The sequence below is a fragment of the Ranitomeya imitator genome, chromosome 1, assembly GCF_032444005.1.
Source record: "Ranitomeya imitator isolate aRanImi1 chromosome 1, aRanImi1.pri, whole genome shotgun sequence".
NCBI lineage: Eukaryota > Metazoa > Chordata > Amphibia > Anura > Dendrobatidae > Ranitomeya > Ranitomeya imitator.
The window spans coordinates 129,284,584-129,308,965 of record NC_091282.1 but is presented as its reverse complement, the minus strand read 5'-3'; the positions used below and the strand labels follow the sequence as shown (position 1 = coordinate 129,308,965).

Here is a 24,382-nt window from a genome sequence, read left to right as displayed (position 1 = left end):
AAGCATTGCGCGTCCGAGGGTGATTATATTCTTATTAGGTATATACTCACCCTCGGACGCGCCCTGCTTCTTTATTTGGAATGAATGTTTATTTGCAATGTGGTGTTGACTTTCTCTATTATTTTGGTAATTAATGATTTTATTATTTTCATTATTTTGCATCTTCTCGGCAATAATATAAAGAAGACGCGACAGGACAACACTCGGTGGATGCCATATGTGTGTTTTCAATTTAAAAAAACTTTCAGTTAACTACTTGCAGGAGAAAGTAATTGTAGCTGGTGGCCATTTTTAGTACTGTACCAGATTTTAGTTGTGTGTTTGTTTTTAATGTTAAAATGTCTGCATTTGATATCTCACCAGTATTTTCTTTTTTATAAGCAAAATACTTATTTTTATATTTTCTGATGTTGGTTCCAGGGGTACACGGCCAGCAGTGCCCTGGTCAGTGTAGTAGTAGTTGAAAGAATGGACCGCAGACAGGCATCGAAGGCCTAAAATAATAACACATGGCTGTAGGCAATTTTAAATTGGTTCCAGGGGTACACGGACAGCAGTGGTGTGGTCAGTGGAGGCCTAGTGGAAGGAGTGACCGCAGACAGGCATCGAAGGCCTAAAATAATAACACATGGCTGTAGGCAATTTTAAATTGGTTCCAGGGGTACACGGGCAGCAGTGACCTGGTCAGTGTAGTAGTAGTTGAAAAAATGGACCGCAGACAGGCATCGAATGCCTAAAATAATAACACATGGCTGTAGGCAATTTTAAATTGGTTCCAGGGGTACACGGGCAGCAGTGACCTGGTCAGTGTAGTAGTAGTTGAAAAAATGGACCGCAGACAGGCATCGAATGCCTAAAATAATAACACATGGCTGTAGGCAATTTTAAATTGGTTCCAGGGGTACACGGACAGCAGTGGTGTGGTCAGTGGAGGCCTAGTGGAAGGAGTGACCGCAGACAGGCATCGAAGGCCTAAAATAATAACACATGGCTGTAGGCAATTTTAAATTGGTTCCAGGGGTACACGGGCAGCAGTGACCTGGTCAGTGTAGTAGTAGTTGAAAGAATGGACCGCAGACAGGCATCGAAGGCCTAAAATAAAAAAATTGGGCTGGCTGTAGGCAATTTTAAATTGGTTCCAGGGGTACACGGACAGCAGTGGTGTGGTCAGTGGAGGCCTAGTGGAAGGAGTGACCGCAGACAGGCATCGAAGGCCTAAAATAATAACACATGGCTGTAGGCAATTTTAAATTGGTTCCAGGGGTACACGGACAGCAGTGACCTGGTCAGTGTAGTAGTAGTTGAAAGAATGGACCGCAGACAGGCATCGAAGGCCTAAAATAAAAAAATTGGGCTGGCTGTAGGCAATTTTAAATTGGTTCCAGGGGTACACGGGCAGCAGTGACCTGGTCAGTGTAGTAGTAGTTGAAAGAATGGACCGCAGACAGGCTTAGAAGGCCTAACATAACAAACTTGGGCTGGCTGTAGGCACTTTTAAATTGGTTCCAGGGGTACACGGGCAGCAGTGGTCTGGTCAGTGGAAGTCTAGTGGAAGGAGTGACCGCAGACAGGCTTCCAAGGCCTAACATAACAAACTTGGGCTGGCTGTAGGCACTTTTAAATTGGTTCCAGGGGTACACGGGCAGCAGTGGTCTGGTCAGTGGAAGTCTAGTGGAAGGAGTGACCGCAGACAGGCTTCCAAGGCCTAACATAACAAACTTGGGCTGGCTGTAGGCACTTTTAAATTGGTTCCAGGGGTACACGGGCAGCAGTGGTCTGGTCAGTGGAAGTCTAGTGGAAGGAGTGACCGCAGACAGGCTTCGAAGGCCTAACATAACAAAATTGGGCTGGCTGTAGGCACTTTAAATTGGTTCCAGGGGTACATGGGCAGCAGTGTATGGTCAGTGGAAGTCTAGTGGAAGGAGTGACGGCAGACAGTCTTCGAAGGCCTAACATAACAAAATTGGGCTGACTGTAGGCACTTTTAAATTGGTTCCAGGGTAACACGGCCAGCAGTGGCCTGGTCAGTGTAGTAGTTGTAGAAAGAAGGGACCGCAGACAGGCTTCGAAGGCCTAACATAACAAAAATGTCAAAACAATGGTATTGTCAGTGCCAGGCATTGAAGGATGTCAGCGGCTAGACTACACATTGGTGAAGCTGTGAGAGATAATTTTGCTAGTGGTAGAGCACTGTTTGAGCTGGGGGGGGGAACTGTCTTGTGGCCGGCGGTACAGGCACAGGGCCCCTCATATTACAACGGTGTGTCTGACGTTGGGTGCGCACCACCACCGCCAGAGACACTTTATTGTACTATGAGGGACCCAGTGGCAGTGCCGTCGACCAAAAGCGGCCACACCCACCTCTTCAGACAAACAGCACTCTCAAGGGTCCAAGCGCAAAGTGGCGATAGCACGGCCCCGTGTGGGGAGTTTGGCCATTTCGTGAGGTGGAAACATGTCGTATGCTGGACAATCAGGTGAAGAAAATTACGAGATTGGAAAAGTCATTCAGAATAGTCCACAGGCAAGACCTTTTCATAGGAAAGCTAGGTGTCAGCCGGGCAGGGTGGGGCAAAAGATTTTGAAATCCAGTTGTGGTTCATTTTAATGAAGGTTAGATCATCTACATTTTGGGTAGCCAGACGAGTCCTTTTTTCTGTTAGTATTGAACCTGCAGCACTGAATACTCTTTCTGATAGGACACTAGCTGCCGGGCAAGCAAGCTCCTGCAATGCATATTCTGCCAATTCTGGCCAGGTGTCTAATTTGGATGCCCAGTAATCAAATGGGAATGACGGTTGAGGGAGAACGTCGATAAGGGATGAAAAATAGTTTGTAACCATACTGGACAAATGTTGTCTCCTGTCACTTTGAATTGATGCTGCAGTACCTGTCCTGTCTGCGGTCATAGAAAAATCACTCCACAACCTGGTCAGAAAACCCCTCTGTCCAACGCCACTTCTGATTTCTGCCCCTCTAACACCTCTGGTCTGCTGGCCCCTGGAGCTCGTGTGAGAACGATCACGGGCGCTGTGTGCAGGGAATGCCAGAAGCAAACGGTCAACAAGAGTTGATTGTTTTGTTGCTAATATTAGTTCCAAGTTCTCATGTGGCATAATATTTTGCAATTTGCCTTTATAGCGAGGATCAAGGAGGCAGGCCAACCAGTAATCGTCATCGTTCATCATTTTTGTAATGCGTGTGTCCCTTTTGAGGATACGCAAGGCATAATCCGCCATGTGGGCCAAAGTTCCCGTTGTCAAATCTGCGGTTGTGCTTGGTTGAGGGGCAGTTGCAGGCAAATCTACGTCACTTGTGTCCCTCAAAAAACCAGAACCCGGCCTTGCCACGCCACCAATTTCCCGTGCCCCCGAGAAAGCTTCCTCATTAAAAATATACTCATCCCCATCATCCTCCTCATCCTCCACCTCCTCTTCGCCCGGTACCTCGTCATGTACACTGCCCTGACCAGACAATCGCTGACTGTCATCAAGGCTTTCCTCTTCCTCTGGTGCAGACGCCTGATCCTTTATGTGCGTCAAACTTTGCATCAGCAGACGCATTAGGGGGATGCTCATGCTTATTATGGCGTTGTCTGCACTAACCAGCCGTGTGCATTCCTCAAAACACTGAAGGACTTGACACATGTCTTGAATCTTCGACCACTGCACACCTGACAACTCCATGTCTGCCATCCTACTGCCTGCCCGTGTATGTGTATCCTCCCACAAAAACATAACAGCCCGCCTCTGTTCGCACAGTCTCTGAAGCATGTGCAGTGTTGAGTTCCACCTTGTTGCAACGTCTATGATTAGGCGATGCTGGGGAAGGTTCAAAGAACGCTGATAGGTCTGCATACGGCTGGAGTGTACAGGCGAACGGCGGATATGTGCGCAAAGTCCACGCACTTTGAGGAGCAGGTCGGATAACCCCGGATAACTTTTCAGGAAGCACTGCACCACCAGGTTTAAGGTGTGAGCCAGGCAAGGAATGTGTTTCAGTTGGGAAAGGGAGATGGCAGCCATGAAATTCCTTCCGTTATCACTCACTACCTTGCCTGCCTCAAGATCTACAGTGCCCAGCCACGACTGCGTTTCTTGCTGCAAGAACTCGGACAGAACTTCCGCGGTGTGTCTATTGTCGCCCAAACACTTCATAGCCAATACAGCCTGCTGACGTATGCCAGTAGCTGCCCCATAATGGGAGACCTGGTGTGCAACAGTGGCAGGTGCGGATGGAGTGTTTGTGCGACTGCGGTCTGTGGACGAGCTCTTGCTTCTGCAGGAGGACGAGGAGGAGGAGGAGGAGGGGGTGCGAACGGCTACAGACAACTGTTTACTAGACCGTGGGCTAGGCAGAACTGTCCCAAACTTGCTGTCCCCTGTGGACCCTGAATCCACCACATTTACCCAGTGTGCCGTGATGGACACGTAACGTCCCTGGCCATGCCTACTGGTCCATGCATCTGTTGTCAGGTGCACCTTTGTGCTCACAGATTGCCTGAGTGCATGGACGATGCGCTCTTTAACATGCTGGTGGAGGGCTGGGATGGCTTTTCTGGAAAAAAAGTGTCGACTGGGTAGCTCGTAGCGTGGTACAGCGTAGTCCATCAGGTCTTTGAAAGCTTCGCTTTCAACTAACCGGTAGGGCATCATCTCTAACGAGATTAGTCTAGCTATGTGGGCGTTCAAACCCTGTGTACGCGGATGCGAGGCTAAGTATTTCCTTTTTCTAACCATAGTCTCATGTAGGGTGAGCTGGACTGGAGAGCTGGAGATCGTGGAACTAGCGGGGGTGCCGGTGGACATGGCAGACTGAGAGACGGTGGGAGATGGTATTGTTGCCGCCGGTGCCCTAGATGCAGTGTTTCCTACTACGAAACTGGTGATTCCCTGACCCTGACTGCTTTGGCCTGGCAAAGATACCTGCACAGATACAGCAGGTGGTGCGCTAAATGGTGGTCCTACACTGCCGGAAGGGATGTTGCGTTGATGACTAGCTTCATTGGCCGAGGGTGCAACAACCTTAAGGGACGTTTGGTAGTTAGTCCAAGCTTTCAAATGCATGGTGGTTAAATGTCTATGCATGCAACTAGTATTGAGACTTTTCAGATTCTGACCTCTGCTTAAGGAAGTAGAACATTTTTGACAGATGACTTTGCGCTGATCAATTGGATGTTGTTTAAAAAAATGCCAGACTGCACTCTTTCTAGCATCGGATACCTTTTCAGGCATTGCAGACTGAGCTTTAACCGGATGGCCACGCTGTCCTCCACCAGGTTTTGGCTTTGCCACGCGTTTTGGGCAAGATACGGGCCCGGCAGATGGAACCTGTGGCGATGTTGATGCCTGCTGCGGCCCCTCCTCCTCCTCTGCTTCAGAACTGCTGCCGCCTGCACCCTGTTCCCCCAATGGCTGCCAATCGGGGTCAAGAACTGGGTCATCTAATAACTCTTCTTGTACCTCCTGCGCAACTTCGTCTGTGTCACCGTGTCGTTCGGTGGTATAGCGTTCGTGATGGGGCAACATAGTCTCATCAGGGTCTGATTCTTGATCAGCACCCTGCGAGGGCAATGTTGTGGTCTGAGTCAAAGGACCAGCATAGTAGTCTGGCTGTGGCTGTGCGTCAGTGCACTCCATGTCAGATTCAATTTGTAATGGGCATGGACTGTTAACTGCTTCACTTTCTAAGCCAGGGACGGTATGTGTAAAGAGCTCCATGGAGTAACCCGTTGTGTCGCCTGCTGCATTCTTCTCTGTTGTTGTTTTTGCTGAAGAGGACAAGGAAGTGACTTGTCCCTGACCGTGAACATCCACTAACGACGCGCTGCTTTTACTTTTACCAGTTTCACGAGATGAGGCAAAAGAGCTAGAGGCTGAGTCAGCAAGATAAGCCAAAACTTGCTCTTGCTGCTCCGGCTTTAAAAGCGGTTTTCCTAATCCCAGAAAAGGGAGCGTTCGAGGCCTTGTGTAGCCGGACGACGAACCTGGCTCCACAGCTCCAGACTTAGGTGCAATATTTTTTCCCCCACGACCACCTGATGCTCCACCACTACCACTACCCTCATTACCAGCTGACAATGAACGCCCCCGGCCACGACCTCTTCCACTAGACTTCCTCATTGTTTTAAAAACGTAACCAAACTAACGTTATTTGTTGCAGTCACACAACTTACACGGTGAGCTATAACTTCAGTATGATTTAGCTACCCCTTTACAGGTTGGTGAGACCACAGCGAAAATCAGGCCCAATGTTACACACTCTTTTTTTGGTGGCTGCAAATTAGAGAGATGCCCCACACGCAGGACTGTCACTGAAGCACAAATGTTAATATTAATGTCACACTATTATTTTTTTTTTATTTTTATTTTTTTCAGGAACACTTTAGAAACCCCCCAAAAAAAAAAAAATAGATTTTTGCAGGGAGAATTTAGAAAACAAATGTAACAAACTATATGCTTTCTATGGGCCACTGAGTGAGAGATGACGCACACAGGAATCAGGAGTGGCACACAAGCCCAGAGGCCAATATTTTTCTACCAATGATTGATGGAGTTATTTTCTCTGGTAGATTTTGGAACCCAAATCAAGGAAAAAAAATGTAGGCTTTCTATGGACCACAATTGGAGAGAGAGAGAGAGAGAGATGGCACACCCAGGAGTCAAGACTGGCACACAAGCAGAAAGGCCAATATTAATCTCCCACTGTTTTTTTTTTTTTTTTTTTTTTTTTTTTTTTTTTCAGGGAGACTTTAGAAAAAAAAATAATAAAAAAAATATGATTTTATCAGGAAGAATTTAGAAACCAAATAAAATAAAATGATTTTTTCAGGGAGAATTTATAAAACAAATAAAAACAAAAATAGGCGTTCTATGGCCCACTGACTGAGAGATGACGCACACAGGAGTCAGGAGTGGCACACAAACCCAGAGGCCAATATTTTTCTACCAATGATTGATGTAGTTATTTTCTCTGGTAGATTTTAGAACCCAAATCAAGGAAAAAAAATATAGGCTTTCTATGGACCACAATTGGAGAGAGAGAGAGAGAGAGAGAGATGGCACACCCAGGAGTCAAGACTGGCACACAAGCAGAAAGGCCAATATTAATCTCCCACTGTTTTTTTTGGTTGGTTTTTTTTTTTTTTTTTCAGGGAGACTTTAGAAAAAAAAATAAAATCATATTTTTTTTATTATCAGGAAGAATTTAGAAACCAAATAAAATAAAATGATTTTTTCAGGGAGAATTTATAAAACAAATAAAACCAAAAATAGGCGTTCTATGGCCCACTGACTGAGAGAGAGAGAGAGAGATGGAACGCTTAGTACTGGCACACAAGCCCAAAGGGCAATATTAATCTCCCTTTTTTTTTCCAGGGAGAATTTCTAAAACCCAAAAAAAAAATAAAATAGGCTTTCTATGGCCCACTATTTGTGAGAGAGATGGGACGCTCAGGACTGGCACAGATGGCACGCTCAGGACTGGCACAGAAGCCCAGAGGCCAATATTAATCTCCCTTTTTTTCTGGGAGAATTTATAAAACCAAAAAAATATTTAAATAGGCTTTCTATGGCCCACTATTTGTGAGAGAGATGGCACGCTCAGGACTGGCACAGATGGCACGCTCACAACTGGCACACAAGCCCAGAGGCCAATATTAATCTCCCTTTTTTCAGGGAAAATTTATAAAACAAAAAAAAAAATTAAATAGGCTTTCTATGGCCCACTATTTGTGAGAGAGATGGCACGCTCAGGGCTGGCACAGATGGCACGCTCAGGACTGGCACACAAGCCCAGAGGCCAATATTAATCTCCCTTTTTTTCAGGGAGAATTTATAAAACCCCCAAAAAAAATAAAATAGGCTTTCTATGGCCCACTATTTGTGAGAGAGATGGGACGCTCAGGACTGGCACAGATGGCACGCTCAGGACTGGCACAGAAGCCCAGAGGCCAATATTAATCTCCCTTTTTTCAGGGAGAATTTCTAAAACCCAAAAAAAAAATAAAATAGGCTTTCTATGGCCCACTATTTGTGAGAGAGATGGGACGCTCAGGACTGGCACAGATGGCACGCTCAGGACTGGCACAGAAGCCCAGAGGCCAATATTAATCTCCCTTTTTTTCTGGGAGAATTTATAAAACCAAAAAAATATTTAAATAGGCTTTCTATGGCCCACTATTTGTGAGAGAGATGGCACGCTCAGGACTGGCACAGATGGCACGCTCACAACTGGCACACAAGCCCAGAGGCCAATATTAATCTCCCTTTTTTCAGGGAGAATTTCTAAAACCCAAAAAAAAAATAAAATAGGCTTTCTATGGCCCACTATTTGTGAGAGAGATGGGACGCTCAGGACTGGCACAGATGGCACGCTCAGGACTGGCACAGAAGCCCAGAGGCCAATATTAATCTCCCTTTTTTTCTGGGAGAATTTATAAAACCAAAAAAATATTTAAATAGGCTTTCTATGGCCCACTATTTGTGAGAGAGATGGCACGCTCAGGACTGGCACAGATGGCACGCTCACAACTGGCACACAAGCCCAGAGGCCAATATTAATCTCCCTTTTTTCAGGGAGAATTTCTAAAACCCAAAAAAAAAATAAAATAGGCTTTCTATGGCCCACTATTTGTGAGAGAGATGGGACGCTCAGGACTGGCACAGATGGCACGCTCAGGACTGGCACAGAAGCCCAGAGGCCAATATTAATCTCCCTTTTTTTCTGGGAGAATTTATAAAACCAAAAAAATATTTAAATAGGCTTTCTATGGCCCACTATTTGTGAGAGAGATGGCACGCTCAGGACTGGCACAGATGGCACGCTCACAACTGGCACACAAGCCCAGAGGCCAATATTAATCTCCCTTTTTTCAGGGAAAATTGATAAAACAAAAAAAAAAATTAAATAGGCTTTCTATGGCCCACTATTTGTGAGAGAGATGGCACGCTCAGGGCTGGCACAGATGGCACGCTCAGGACTGGCACACAAGCCCAGAGGCCAATATTAATCTCCCTTTTTTTCTGGGAGAATTTATAAAACCAAAAAAATATTTAAATAGGCTTTCTATGGCCCACTATTTGTGAGAGAGATGGCACGCTCAGGACTGGCACAGATGGCACGCTCACAACTGGCACACAAGCCCAGAGGCCAATATTAATCTCCCTTTTTTCAGGGAAAATTTATAAAACAAAAAAAAAAATTAAATAGGCTTTCTATGGCCCACTATTTGTGAGAGAGATGGCACGCTCAGGGCTGGCACAGATGGCACGCTCAGGACTGGCACACAAGCCCAGAGGCCAATATTAATCTCCCTTTTTTTCAGGGAGAATTTATAAAACCAAAAAAAAAAATAAATAGGCTTTCTATGGCCCACTATTTGTGAGAGAGATGGCACGCCTAGGGCTGGCACAGATGGCACGCTCAGGACTGGCACACAAGCCCAGAGGCCAATATGAATCTCCCTTTTTTTCAGGGAGAATTTATAAAACCCCAAAAAAAATAAAATAGGCTTTCTATGGCCCACTATTTGTGAGAGAGATGGCACACTCAGGACTGGCACACAAGCCCAAAGGCCAATATTAATCTCCCACTGTATTTTTATCAGGGAGAATTTATACACCCCACAAAAAAAAATACAGAAAAATGAAAAGGCTTTCTATGGCCCACTATGTGAGAGAGATGGCACACACAGGGATGGCACTCTAGCAGAAATGCCAAATTGCCAATCTTAATCTCCCACCAAAAAAAAAAAAAAAAAAAAAAACAGGGAATGTCCTACAATTACTATCTCCCTGCCTGCAGTAATCTCAGCCAGGTATGGCAGGCAGCAATAAGGAGTGGACTGATGCACAAATGAAATAAAAAGTGTGGACAAACAAAAAAGATAGCTGTGCAGAAAGGAAGGAACAAGAGGATTTGTGCTTTGAAAAAAGCAGTTGGTTTGCACAGCGGCGTACACACAGCAATGCAGCTATCAGGGAGCCTTCTAGGGCAGCCCAATGAGCTACAGCGCTGAGGGGAAAAAAAAAAAAAAAAAAACTTCCACTGTCCCTGCACACCGAGGGTGGTGTTGGACAGTGCAAATCGCTGCAGCACAAGCGGTTTTGTGGTTAATGGACCCTGCCTAACGCTATCCCTGCTTCTGACAAAGCGGCAGCAACCTCTCCCTAAGCTCAGATCAGCAGCAGTAAGATGGCGGTCGGCGGGAACGCCTCTTTATAGCCCCTGTGACGTCGCAGACAGCAAGCCAATCACTGCAATGCCCTTCTCTAAGATGGTGGGGACCAGGACCTATGTCATCACGCTGCCCACACTCTGCGTTTACCTTCATTGGCTGAGAAATGGCGCTTTTCGCGTCATTGAAACGCGACTTTGGCGCGAAAGTCGCGTACCGCATGGCCGACCCCGCACAGGGGTCGGATCGGGTTTCATGAAACCCCGACTTAGCCAAAAGTCGGCGACTTTTGAAAATGTTCGACCCGTTTCGCTCAACCCTACTCTGCACCTTTGATTATGGCCCCATAGATGCTCCATATACAACTGTGCTATATAGAATGCTCTGCACCGTTCATTATTGCCCCATAGATGCTTCTTATAATGCTGTGCCATATAGAATGCTCTGCACCGTTGATTATGGCCCCATAGATGCTCCTTATAATGCTGTGCCATATATGCTCTGCACCTTTGATTATGGCCCCATAGATGCTCCTTATAATGCTGTGCCATATATGCTCTGCACCTTTGATTATGGCCCCATAGATGCTCCTTATAATGCTGTGCCATATATGCTCTGCACCTTTGATTATGGCCCCATAGATGCTCCTTATAATGTTGTGCCATATATGCTCTGCACCTTTGATTATGGCCCCATAGGTGCTCCTTATAATGCTGTGCTATATAGAATGCTCTGCACCGTTCATTATTGCCCCATAGATGCTCCTTATAATGCTGTGCCATATATGCTCTGCACCTTTGATTATGGCCCCATAGGTGCTCCTTATAATGCTGTGCCCCATATATGCTCTGCACCTTTGATTATGGCCCCATAGGTGCCCCTTATAATGCTGTGCCATATATGCTCTGCACCTTTGATTATGGCCCCATAGGTGCCCCTTATAATGCTGTGCCATATATGCTCTGCACCTTTGATTATGGCCCCATAGATGCCCCTTATAATGCTGTGCCATATATGCTCTGCACCTTTGATTATGGCCCCATAGATGCCCCTTATAATGCTGTGCCATATATGCTCTGCACCTTTGATTATGGCCCCATAGGTGCTCCTTATAATGCTGTGCCATATAGAATGCGGCTGCAATAAAAAAAAAAAAAATCACATTCTCACCTCTCTTCTCAGGACGCCGGCGCTTTCAATAATTACCTGCTCCTCGTGCGGCTCCGTCTCCAGCACTGACGCTCAGCAGAGGGCGCGCACTGACTACGTCACTGCGCCCTCTAACCTGAGCGTCACTGCTAGAGGACGCTGGAGACGGAGCCGCACCGGAGCGAGGAGCAGGTAATTATAGCGCTGCGCTCCCCTTACCTGCTGCGGCGCGGTCCCTGCAGTCCCTGGCTTCTCCGGCGCTGCAGCTTCTTCCTGTAATTGAGCGGTCACATGGCACCGATCATTTACAGCAATGAATATGCGGCTCCTCCCCTATGGGAGGTGGAGCCGCCTATTCATTTCTGTAATGAGCGGTGCCATGTGACCGCTCAGTACAGGAAGAATCTGCAGCGCCGGAGAAGCCAGGGACTGCAGGGACCGCGCCGCAGCAGGTAAGTATAACTACACAGCCCCCGCTCCCCCTCACCTGCTGACACCCGGGTATATGACTCGAGTATAAGCCGAGAGGGGGACTTTCAGCCCAAAAAAATGGACTGAAAATCTCGGCTTATACTCGAGTATATACGGTATGTATTGCAGAGATAGATTGCAGAAAAGCTGGTAATTCAATTACCGGCTTTTGCTGTCTCCTTCCCAAACCTGACAGGATATGAGACATGGGTTACATACAGTAAACCATTTCATATCCCTTTCAAATTTTGTGGCTCCAGCTGTTAAAATAAAGGGTTAAATTACAGAAATTCAGATGTGCCTTTTCTGGGGTGGCTGGGGGCAGATGTTTTTAGCCAGGGGGGGGCCAATAACCGTGGACCCTCTCCATGCTATTAATATCTGCCCTCAGTCACTGGCTTTACTACTCTGGCGGAGAAAATTGTGCGGGAGCCCACGCCAATTTTTTTAGTGATTTAACCCTTTATTTTAACAGCTGGAGCCACAAAATTTTACACACACACTTCTTACATTAGTAGTGAGGAATATGTAAAAAAAAATAAGGGATATGAAATGGCTTACTGTATGTAACCATGTCTCATATCATGTCGGGTTTGATAAGGAGATAGATGGCAGAAAAGCCGGTAATTCAATTGCTGTTTTTTGCTATCTCTGTATTAAATGTATATATGTATGTGTCTTAGTGATGTCTATCTATCTATCTATCTATCTATCTATCTATCTATATATATCTATATATATAATTGTCTAAGGGTTTTTCCGTCTGTCTGTCTGTCTGTCCTGGAAATCCCGGCTCTCTGATGGTCGAGGCCGCCAGGCCTCGACCAATCAGAGACCGGCACAGCATCGACGTAGAAATCCCGCGTCTCTGATTGGTCGAGGCCGCCAGGCCTCGACCAATCAGCAACGGGCACAGCGACGATGATGTCATAAAGGATGCAGAAATCCCGCGTCTGATTGGTCGAGGCCACCAGGCCTCGACCAATCAGCAACGGGCACAGCGACGATGATGTCATAATGGTTGCCATGGCGATGATGATGTCATAAAGGTCGCCTCGACCAATCAGCGACGGGCACAGTCTGCCGCGAATTCTGGAATCATCATTGTCCATATACTACGAGGACATGCATATTCTAGAATACCCGATGCGTTAGAATCGGGCCACAGTCTAGTATATATATAATTGTCTAAGGGTTTTTCCGTCTGTCTGTCTGTCTGTCTGTCCTGGAAATCCCGCGTCTCTGACCAATCAGCGACGGGCACAGAATCGACGTAGAAATCCCGCGCCTCTGATTGGTCGAGGCCGCCAGGCCTCGACCAATCAGCGGCGGGCACAGCGACGATGATGTCATAAAGGACGTAGACATCCCGCGTCTCTGATTCAGCGACGGGCACAGTATCGATGTAGATGTCATAATGGTTGCCATGGCGACGATGATGTCATAAAGGTTGCCTCGACCAATCAGCGACGGGCACAGTCTGCCGCAAATTCTGGAATCATCATTGTCCATATACTACGGGGACATGCATATTCTAGAATACCCGATGCGTTAGAATCGGGCCACAATCTAATATATTATATCTATACTATGTGTAGACATTTATTTTATCTATTCTAACATGTCAGTGTGATTGTACTGTACACCGCACATGAATTACCGGCTTTTCAAAGGACACCGGTGCATAAAAACCGGACAGCACTCACATGGCACATGGTCCGAGTGCTGTGCGATTTTGATTTTTTTTTTTCTCGCACCCATTGACTTAAATTGGCGAGTCTCGTCCGAGAATCGCCGCAATACGCAGCATGCTGCAATTTTTTTTTTTTTCTCAGTCCTACTTCAGCTGAGAAAAAAATCGCAGATGAGATGTCCCCCATTGAATAACACTGGTCCAAGTGCAATCCGATTTTTTTTTTTTTTTTTTTTTTTTTTTTTTTTTAAACGGATTGCACTCGGCTGCTTTCCTCGCAAGTGGAAATGAGCCCTAAGAGACAGACTGTCATATTTTTTGTGCAAGAATCACATCATCTAGTTTTGTGTATTTTCAAATGTCCATATTATTTTTATTTAAAAAGCCATAATAGAGAATTTCCATGCGCGGGACCCACTTGTTTATGTATCGTATGTTTCGCCGTCCTTTCAATAGCTGGCATGTAATACCATAATAAAGGGTAACTGTTTCCATACTATTTGCCAGGCATGTGGCTTATCAGTTCACTCTCTAAACTTGCCTGTCTAGCGGAATGCACACAGAGCATTTTCACCTTCGATTACATGTTTATACAAGTGGGCTGGGTTACTGCGGTACAGCCCTGGGGACGCTGCCCATCGGGCTGTATCTGCGTGCTGGTAGGTCGGTATCTGCGTGCAGATACAGCGAATCCCCCGGGGCAGAGGTGAACATTCCTCATATATAGATGTACTGGCAGATAAGCTCTGTGCCGGTGATGTAACCTGATGTCTCATGACAGAAGTGTTTGTAATGAGCGGCTGCAGTTTCTGGGCAGGGCCTCGAGTTTCATGACATTGTCAGCGTGTTTATTCTGGCTTGTCGCAGAGGACTTCAGCTTTGTGTTCTTCCGTGGTGATTTGTAAATGCGACTTTCCAACTTGGGATTTATTTGAACTGAAAACCATTTATATCATAAAGTCACTAGTGCTAGTCTGCGCTGCGCAAGAAGTCTTGTCTGCACTTAAAGGACAAAAAAATTTCCGGTTTAAGGACTAAATTAAGTGGTAAAAAAAAAGAATTAATTATTTCATTCCCCCCTAAAGAGCAGTTTACATTGGCCATTTTCAGTCATTTGCATGTTACAGGCCAATAATGGAGTCCAGAAAAATGTAACTGTAGTATTGTCCGACCTTGATTGACCATGCCACCATAGAAATCACGCTGGCATGAGTTCCATTTGCATACGGTGCCATTGATGGCATTTAATATTTAGTCTGTGTACCCATGGTGAGCTTTTACCATGTTTTTGATGCTGCATATTTTCACTGCTGTAAAAACGCAGCATTTTACAGTACAAGCAAAGTGGTTGGGATTTATAGAAATCTCATGCTCACTATGCTTCTTTTTCATGCTACATAAGCTCGCATTTTTTCTAAACCAGAGCATGTCCATTTATCTTGTGGGTACGCAGAGTTTTCTGGGAATTTGTCCATAGTTACGGTAAAAGCATGCGTTTTTAGTGTTTCCACAGCAGAAACTCAAAAAAAAAAAAAAAGCCTGTAATCCGCACCTGAATGTCAAATACCAGGCAGTGTAGAAAGCAAAGCGGCTTTATTTAAATCATGGCACACAAGACGGAGACACATACAATGTCAAAAACACGAGAATTCATATTTACAAAAAAAAACAAAACACAAATGCAATGAAAATAATGCAAGTAGCCCAATTTACATAATGTATGCGGAAATTCTGCAACATCAAAAACTCACCAAATACTGATTGTGGGAACGTAGCCGTACAATTTTGCATTGCTGTCTTGGGATGGAGGACACTGGGCAATAACTGTACTAGGACCCAAAGAAGCGCACACCGGCGTCAAACAGCCGTCGTCCGTTGCGTCTCCTCTTCACACTTCCTTGCTGTTTTTATGTGATTTCCAAATAAAGGACATACATTTTGTTTCTATCTTGGAGACTGTCGAATGCTTTGTTCTACCGGAGATATGCCATCACTGAACACATATGGAAGAGCCAGTCATAATGGTTGTCTGGAGCTTCCTTCTGCCGACAGCCGCTTAATGTGTATGACCGGTTAAAGAAATGTATCTGTATACATATGAGGGTACAGTTGCAGGGTTCGGACTAATCGTCTGATTAGGGGAGGAAGGGGCTATGCCATACTGCAGGCCAAATACATTTTTTCAAGTTTTGCTTGGATTATTCATCATGATCACAAAGTAAAAATGTACAGGTCAGGCTTTATATACATTTGTAGGAATGAGAGTGTATATAGATTACTGGTGGAAGAGCTCCAGTCACACCTAACACTTCTGTATGCAACAAAATTGGTTAAGGGGTCATCCTGAGACTGTGGTTTTTGTTTTTCTCTTGACCTAAAGAATCCAGCATGAATGGTTTCTGTTGTGTAATTTCATATCTATTCCTAACAAAATGTCCTAGGGTGTGAAGAGAAACTAATCATCTCGTGTGTGTGTGTATATATATATATATATATATATATATATATATATATATATATATATATATATATATATATATATATATATATATATATATAGTGTTTTCTTTTTTTTATTCTTTCCTTTGATGAGGTTTCAAGAAATCTACAGATAACTTGTGTTTTTGCTTAGACTTGTTGCCTGGCAATGTGAAGATGAAACCTTATGACATGTAATAACTGTTATGATTAGCCGCCTTCTCGCCAGGAACCATGAGTTTCTGGAGGATGGCCTCTGTCAGATAACCTTAAGCATAAAGTACTGGAGAATGTCCTAAAGGGTTTCTCCTTTTATATTTGAGAGGTGTGTGTGACATTGCTGTGAATATTTTGCTTTTTTTTTTTTTTAAGACCAATTTCTAGTCACCAGCCCCTCTGTCCAGCACTGTCTCCACTGCTGCTCCTGTTGTCTCATCTTCAGTGCTTGTCGTTAGGCATGTAAATAATTAGATCCGAGACACATATATGAGTCCGCAGACGGACAGAACAACACTCCACAAATAGTATATAGCATCCGAAAAAAAGGAGTCACGAAACTGCCACTTAGAGTATAAAAAATAACACCATTTATTTATAACCTTATAAAAAAGCTCAATACACATACATATAAATAGAGTAACTATTGTGAATTACGAATAGGGTAACAAGACCAACCAACACAACCAAATCAACGGCTTGAGGTCTCAGGTTCACTAGAAGCACATGTATAATGAATAGTATTCCATAACTAGTCCAACTAAGGACCCGTGAAAATAAATAAATCTAAATAAACATACAAGACTGGACCTCACCCATGTCAGCCGAGTTGTGTAGGTAGTCACGCCAGCCCCTACGCGCGTTTCGCGTAGGCTTCTTCCGGGGGCTGGCGTGACTACCTACACAACTCGGCTGACATGGGTGAGGTCCAGTCTTGTATGTTTATTTAGATTTATTTATTTCCACGGGTCCTTAGTTGGACTAGTTATGGAATACTATTCATTATACATGTGCTTCTAGTGAACCTGAGACCTCAAGCCGTTGATTTGGTTGTGTTGGTTGGTCTTGTTACCCTATTCGTAATTCACAATAGTTACTCTATTTATATGTATGTGTATTGAGCTTTTTTATAAGGTTATAAATAAATGGTGTTATTTTTTATACTCTAAGTGGCAGTTTCGTGACTCCTTTTTTTCGGATGCTATATATTGTCGTTAGGCATGCAGCTAATTCAGGGGTGGGGAATTTTTTTTTTTTTTCTTCTACCAAGGGCCATTGGGATATTTATACCATCCTTCTGGGGGCCGTACAAACTCCACCCACAAAGTACATCCTGACTCTGGCACTGGTGTCAGGACACAATCTTTCATTGCATGCCCTTCAATGTTCAGTAGTGAACACTGCATGTGTGTGCTAACAGAGCAAGAAGAAATTGAAGAAATGAATGAGCTGGTTGTAATCAAAATAGACCTCCCTGCCCAAGAATGCGGTCCCTGAGAATCTGCTCGGAGGCCTGATAAAAGGTCACCTAGGGCCGTAAATGGCCCTGGGGCCTGAGGCTCCCCACCCCTGAGCTAATTGCTAAGCGGCTTTTGCCGTCTACTCTTGACAGCCACTTGGCTCACTTATTGACTGCAGGGCTGTTGAGTTAATAACAGGTTGTTTTTATTTAAAATGCAAAAGCGAAAAAAAACTGCAGCCATGGGACCAGAGGTTTTCCAAAACCTGGAAACTTTTTTTTTTTTTTGTGGTGACTGCTCAGGTAACTTTATACACAAGCCCTTTAGAAGCAAAGGCATTTACTATATGTGATTGTTAGAGATGAGCGAATATACTCGTTACTCGAGATTTCCCGAGCATGCTCGGGTGTTCTTCTAGTATTTGTAAGTACTCGGAGATTTAGTTTTCAGCGCCGCAGCTGAATGAATTACCTCTGTTAGCCAGCATAAGTACATGTGAGGGTTGCCTGGTTGCTAGGGAATCCCCACATGTACTTATGATGGCTAACAGATGTAAATCGTTCAGCTGCAGCGCTGAAAACTAAATCTCTGAGTAGTTACAAATACTTTGAGGACACCCGAGCGTGCTCAGGAAATTTCGAGAACCGAGTATATTCGCTCATCACTAGTGATTGTCAAAAAGCCGCATTATCATGGCCGCTCCTTGTTGGAAGTGAAACGATGGCGTTAGTTTGTCCTGAATATATAAACTGTATAATCCATTGTGTTTTGCTTCGGTTGTACACTTGATGATATTAACCCCTTTACCCCCAAGGGTGGTTTGCACGTTAATGACCAGGCCAATTTTTACAATTCTGACCACTGTCCCTTTATGAGGTTATAACTCCGAAACGCTTCAACGGATCCTGGTGATTCTGACATTGTTTTCTCGTGACATATTGTACTTCATGATAGTGGTAAAATTTCTTTGATAGTACCTGCGTTTATTTGTGAAAAAAACGGAAATTTGGCGAAAATTTTGAAAATTTCGCAATTTTCAAACTTTGAATTTTTATGCAATTAAATCACAGAGATATGTCACACAAAATACTTAATAAGTAACATTTCCCACATGTCTCCTTTACATCAGCATAATTTTGGAACCAATTTTTTTTTTTGTTAGGGAGTTATAAGGGTTAAAAGTTGACCAGCAATTTCTCATTTTTACAACACCATTTTTTTTTAGGGACCACGTCTCATTTGAAGTCATTTTGAGGGGTCTATATGATAGAAAATGCCCAAGTGTGACACCATTCTAAAAACTGCACCCCTCAAGGTGCTCAAAACCACATTCAAGAAGTTTATTAACCCTTCAGGTGTTTAATAGGAATTTTTGGAATGTTTAAATAAAAATGAACATTTAACTTTTTTACACAAAAAATTTACTTCAGCTCCAATTTGTTTTATTTTACCAAGGGTAACAGGAGAAATTGGACCCAAAAAGTTGTTGTCCAATTTGTCCTGAGTACGCTGATACCCCATATGTGGCAGTAAACCACTGTTTGGGCGCATGGGAGAGCTCGGAAGGGAAGGAGCGCAGTTTGACTTTTCAATGCAAAATTGACAGAAATTGAGATGGGACGCCATGTTGCGTTTGGAGAGCCACTGATGTGCCTAAACATTGAAACCCCCCACAAGTGACACCATTTTGGAAAGTAGACCCCCTAAGGAACTTATCTAGAGGTGTGGTGAGCACTTTGACCCACCAAGTGCTTCACAGAAGTTTATAATGCAGAACCGTAAAAATAAAAAATCATATTTTTTCACAAAAATTATATTTTTGCCCCCAATTTTTTATTTTTCCAAGGGTAAGAGAAGAAATTGGACCTCAAAAGTTGTTGTCCAATTTGTCCTGAGTACGCTGATACCCCATATGTGGCAGTAAACCACTGTTTGGGCGCATGGGAGAGCTCGGAAGGGAAGGAGCGCAGTTTGACTTTTCAATGCAAAATTGACAGAAATTGAGATGGGACGCCATGTTGCGTTTGGAGAGCCACTGATGTGCCTAAACATTGAAACCCCCCACAAGTGACACCATTTTGGAAAGTAGACCCCCTAAGGAACTTATCTAGAGGTGTGGTGAGCACTTTGACCCACCAAGTGCTTCACAGAAGTTTATAATGCAGAACCGTAAAAATAAAAAATCATATTTTTTCACAAAAATTATATTTTTGCCCCCAATTTTTTATTTTTCCAAGGGTAAGAGAAGAAATTGGACCTCAAAAGTTGTTGTCCAATTTGTCCCGAGTACGCTGATACCCCATATGTGGCAGTAAACCACTGTTTGGGCGCATGGGAGAGCTCGGAAGGGAAGGAGCGCCGTTTGACTTTTCAATGCAAAATTGACAGGAATTGAGATGGGACGCCATGTTGCGTTTGGAGAGCCACTGATGTGCCTAAACATTGAAACCCCCCACAAGTGACACCATTTTGGAAAGTAGACCCCCTAAGGAACTTATCTGGATGTGTGGTGAGCACTTTGACCCACCAAGGGCTTCACAGAAGTTTATAATGCAGAGCCATAAAAATAAAACAAAATTTTTTTCCCACAAAAATTATTTTTTAGCCCCCAGTTTTGTATTTTCCCTAGGGTAAGAGGAGAAATTGGACCACAAAAGTTGTTGTCCAATTTGTCCTGAGTACGCTGATACCCCATATGTGGGGGGGAACCACCGTTTGGGCGCATGGGAGGGTTCGGAAGGGAAGGAGCGCCATTTGGAATGCAGACTTAGATGGAATGGTCTGCAGGCGTCACATTGCGTTTGCAGAGCCCCTAATGTACCTAAACAGTAGAAACCCCCCACAAGTGACACCATTTTGGAAAGTAGACCCCCTAAGGAACTCATCTTGATGTGTTGTGAGAGCTTTGAACCCCCAAGTATTTCACTACAGTTTATAACGCAGAGCCATGCAAATAAAAAATATTTTTTTTTCCACAAAAATTATATTTTAGCCCCCAGTTTTGTATTTTTCCAAGGTTAGCAGGAGAAATTGGACCCTAAATGTTGTTGTCCAATTTGTCCTGAGTACGCTGATACCCGATATGTGGGGGGGAACCACCGTTTGGGCGCATGGGAGGGCTCGGAAGGGAAGGAGCATCATTTGGAATGCAGACTTAGATGGATTGGTCTGCAGGCGTCACATTGCGTTTGCAGAGCCCCTAATGTACCTAAACAGTAGAAACCCCCCACAAGTGACCCCATATTGGAAACTAGACCCCTCAATGAACTTATCTAGATGTGTTGTGAGAACTTTGAACCCCCAAGTGTTTCACTACAGTTTATAACGCAGAGCCGTGAAAATAAAAAATCTTTTTGTTTTCCCACAAAAATTATTTTTTAGCCCCCAGTTTTGTATTTTCCCAAGGGTAACAGGAGAAATTGGTCCACAAAAGTTGTTGTCCAATTTGTCCTGAGTACGCTGATACCCGATATGTGGGGGGGAACCACCGTTTGGGCGCATGGGAGGGCTCGGAAGGGAAGGAGCATCATTTGGAATGCAGACTTAGATGGATTGGTCTGCAGGCGTCACATTGCGTTTGCAGAGCCCCTAATGTACCTAAACAGTAGAAACCCCCCACAAGTGACCCCATATTGGAAACTAGACCCCTCAATGAACTTATCTAGATGTGTTGTGAGAACTTTGAACCCCCAAGTGTTTCACTACAGTTTATAACGCAGAGCCGTGAAAATAAAAAATCTTTTTGTTTTCCCACAAAAATTATTTTTTAGCCCCCAGTTTTGTATTTTCCCAAGGGTAACAGGAGAAATTGGTCCACAAAAGTTGTTGTCCAATTTGTCCTGAGTACGCTGATACCCCATATGTTGGGGTAAACCCCTGTTTGGGCACACAGGAGAGCTCGGAAGGGAAGGAGCACTGTTTTACTTTTTCAACGCAGAATTGGCTGGAATTGAGATCGGACGCCATGTCGTGTTTGGAGAGCCCCTGATGTGCCGAAACAGTGGAAACCCCCCAATTATAACTGAAACCCTAATCTAAACACACCCCTAACCCTAATTCCAACGGTAACCCTAACCACACCTCTAACCCTGACACACCCCTAACCCTAATCCCAACCCTATTCCCAACTGTAAATGTAATCTAAACCCTAACCCTAACTTTAGCCCCAACCCTAACTGTAGCCCCAACCCTAACCCTAATCCTAGCCCTAACCCTAGCCCTAACCCTAACCCTAGCCCTAACCCTAGCCCTAACCCTAGCCCTAACCCTAGCCCTAGCCCTAACCCTAGCCCTAACCCTAGCCCTAACCCTAGCCCTAACCCTAGCCCTAACCCTAACCCTAGCCCTAACCCTAGCCCTAACCCTAGCCCTAGCCCTAACCCTAGCCCTAACCCTAGCCCTAATGGGAAAATGGAAATAAATACATTTTTTTTTATTTTTCCCTAACTAAGGGGGTGATGAAGGGGGGTTTGATTTACTTTTATAGCGAGTTTTTTAGCGGATTTTTATGATTGGCAGCCGTCACACACTGAAAGACCCTTTTTATTGCAAAAAATATTTTTTGCAATACCACATTTTGAGAGCTATAATTTTTCCATATTTTGGTCCACAGAGTCATGTGAGGTCTTGTTTTTTGCGGGACGAGTTGACGTTTTTATTGAAAACATTTTTGGGCACGTGACATTTTTTTATCGCTTTTTATTCCGATTTTTGTGAGGAAGAATGACCAAAAGCCAGCTATTCATGAATTTCTATTGGGGGAGGCGTTTATACCGTTCCGCGTTTGGTAAAATTGATAAATCAGTTTTATTCTTCGGGTCAGTACGATTACAGCGATACCTCATTTATATAATTTTTTTATGGTTTGGTGCTTTTATACGATAAAAACTATTTTACAGAAAAAATAATTATTTTTGCATCGCTTTATTCTCAGGACTATAACTTTTTTATTTTTTTGCTGATGATGCTGTATGGCGGCTCTTTTTTTGCGGGACAATATGACGCTTTCAGCGGTACCATGGTTAGTTATATCTGTCTTTTTGATCGCGTGTTATTCCACTTTTTGTTCGGCGGTATGATAATAAAGCGTTGTTTTTTGCCTCGTTTTTTTTTTTTTTTTCTTACGGTGTTTACTGAAGGGGTTAACTAGTGGGCCAGTTTTATAGGTCGGGCCGTTACGGACGCGGCGATACTAAATATGTGTACTTTTATTGGTTTTTTTTTTTTATTTAGATGAAGAAATGTATTTATGGGAATAATATTTTTTTTTTTTTTTCATTATTTTGGAATATTTTTTTTTATTTTTTTTACACATTTGGAAATTTTTTTTTTTACTTTTTTACTTTGTCCCAGGGGGGGACATCACAGATCAGTGATCTGACAGTTTGCACAGCACTCTGTCAGATCACTGATCTGATAGGAGTGCAGGCTGCTTCACAGTGCCTGCTCTGAGCAGGCTCTGTGAAGCCACCTCCCTCCCTGCAGGACCCGGATCCGCGGCCATCTTGGATCCGGGGCTCGAGCAGGGAGGGAGGTGAGGAGACCCTCGCAGCAACGCGATCACATCGCGTTGCTGCGGGGGGCTCAGGGAAGCCCGCAGGGAGCCCCCTCCCTGCGCGGTGCTTCCCTGTACCGCCGGCACATCGCGATCATCTTTGATCGCGGTGTGCCAGGGGTTAATGTGCCGGGGGCGGTCCGTGACCGCTCCTGGCACATAGTGCCGGATGTCAGCTGCGATAAGCAGCTGACACCCGGCCGCGATCGGCCGCGCTCCCCCCGTGAGCGCGGCCGATCGGCTATGACGTACTATCCCGTCCAGGGTCAGATAAGCCCAGGGCACCTCGACGGGATAGTACGTCTAAGGTCACAGAGGGGTTAAGGAATGGGATCTAGATTTTTTTTTTTCAGTTTTAAATACAAAGTACGGTAATTTTTGCAACAGTGGGGAACACTGTAAGAGAAACTATCATCTATCATTTTATTCCATCTTCTAAAGCTGTGTTTCCCAACTCAAGAGCCACCAAGAGATCATGGTTTCAGGATTCTTTTAGCGTTGCACAGATTCCAACCAAAGAAATCCTGAAAACATGATTTGTTGGTGGCTCTTTACTGGGGTTGGGGAACACTGCTCTAAACCAACATTACTGCAGACAAAGTACTTAAACAAGGTAATATATTTTTTGTTGTACCATTATTCTTTTTGATAACTCATTCCCTTGCCAACAGGTGAAAAATGTGTCCACCGATCCTGAGCAGATACCGGCCATGTCAGAATACAATGAGAAGGTGAATGGGTCTGTTATGGATCATAGAAGTGTAAATGGACTTCAAGCTTATTCAGAACGCAGCTTCAGATCACAAGCGTGAGTTTTATTAATAATGTATGCTATATTTCCAATAGTCAATGAAATTGTGTTGGGCTATTCGTACACACAACATCCTCTGCTACATAACTCCAAAAAAAAAAAACATACTGTACTTTTTGCAGCAATCTTTCAGTGGCGAAAGACCATTTTTCACCCAACGTTTTTAGAGAATAAAAACCTAATTCCTTAAAGAAGCACTACTTTTTTTTTTTTTTTATTTCATTTTTCCTAAACCTGTGTAAATTTAGAAGTAGTGTAGAGTAGGTACATTAATATATTCACTAATCAGTCTTCCCAGTTTCCTGCATCACTCTGGTCCTCTTCTGGGTCATGAGATGGCAATTTCTACTCACTAGATCACAGTGGTGTTTGTGTGTGACTCGGAAGTCGCTTTAGCAAAGTACCGGTGCTTCTCGCAATTATCAATAATAATAATTTTATTTATATAGCGCCAACATATTCCGCAGTGCTTTACAAGTTAGTCGGACCAGCCATAGTGTAAGGCTCAGGTGTTCATGGAAAGCTGCATGAACCAGTTAACTGCCTAAGTATGTAGCAGTACAGACACAGAGGGCTAATAACTGCATAAAGT

The 24,382-nt window shown here is 44.2% G+C and overlaps 1 protein-coding gene across 1 annotated transcript in view; it reads left to right on the top strand.

The window, feature by feature from the left end:
• Window positions 1-24,382, top strand: part of OCLN (occludin) — a 65,475-nt gene that overhangs the window by 22,492 nt on the left and 18,601 nt on the right. Inside the window, exon 5 of the mRNA XM_069750817.1 lies at window positions 23,651-23,787. Within this exon, the coding sequence (XP_069606918.1) occupies window positions 23,651-23,787 (137 nt within the window). The remainder of the gene's footprint in view (window positions 1-23,650; window positions 23,788-24,382) is intronic.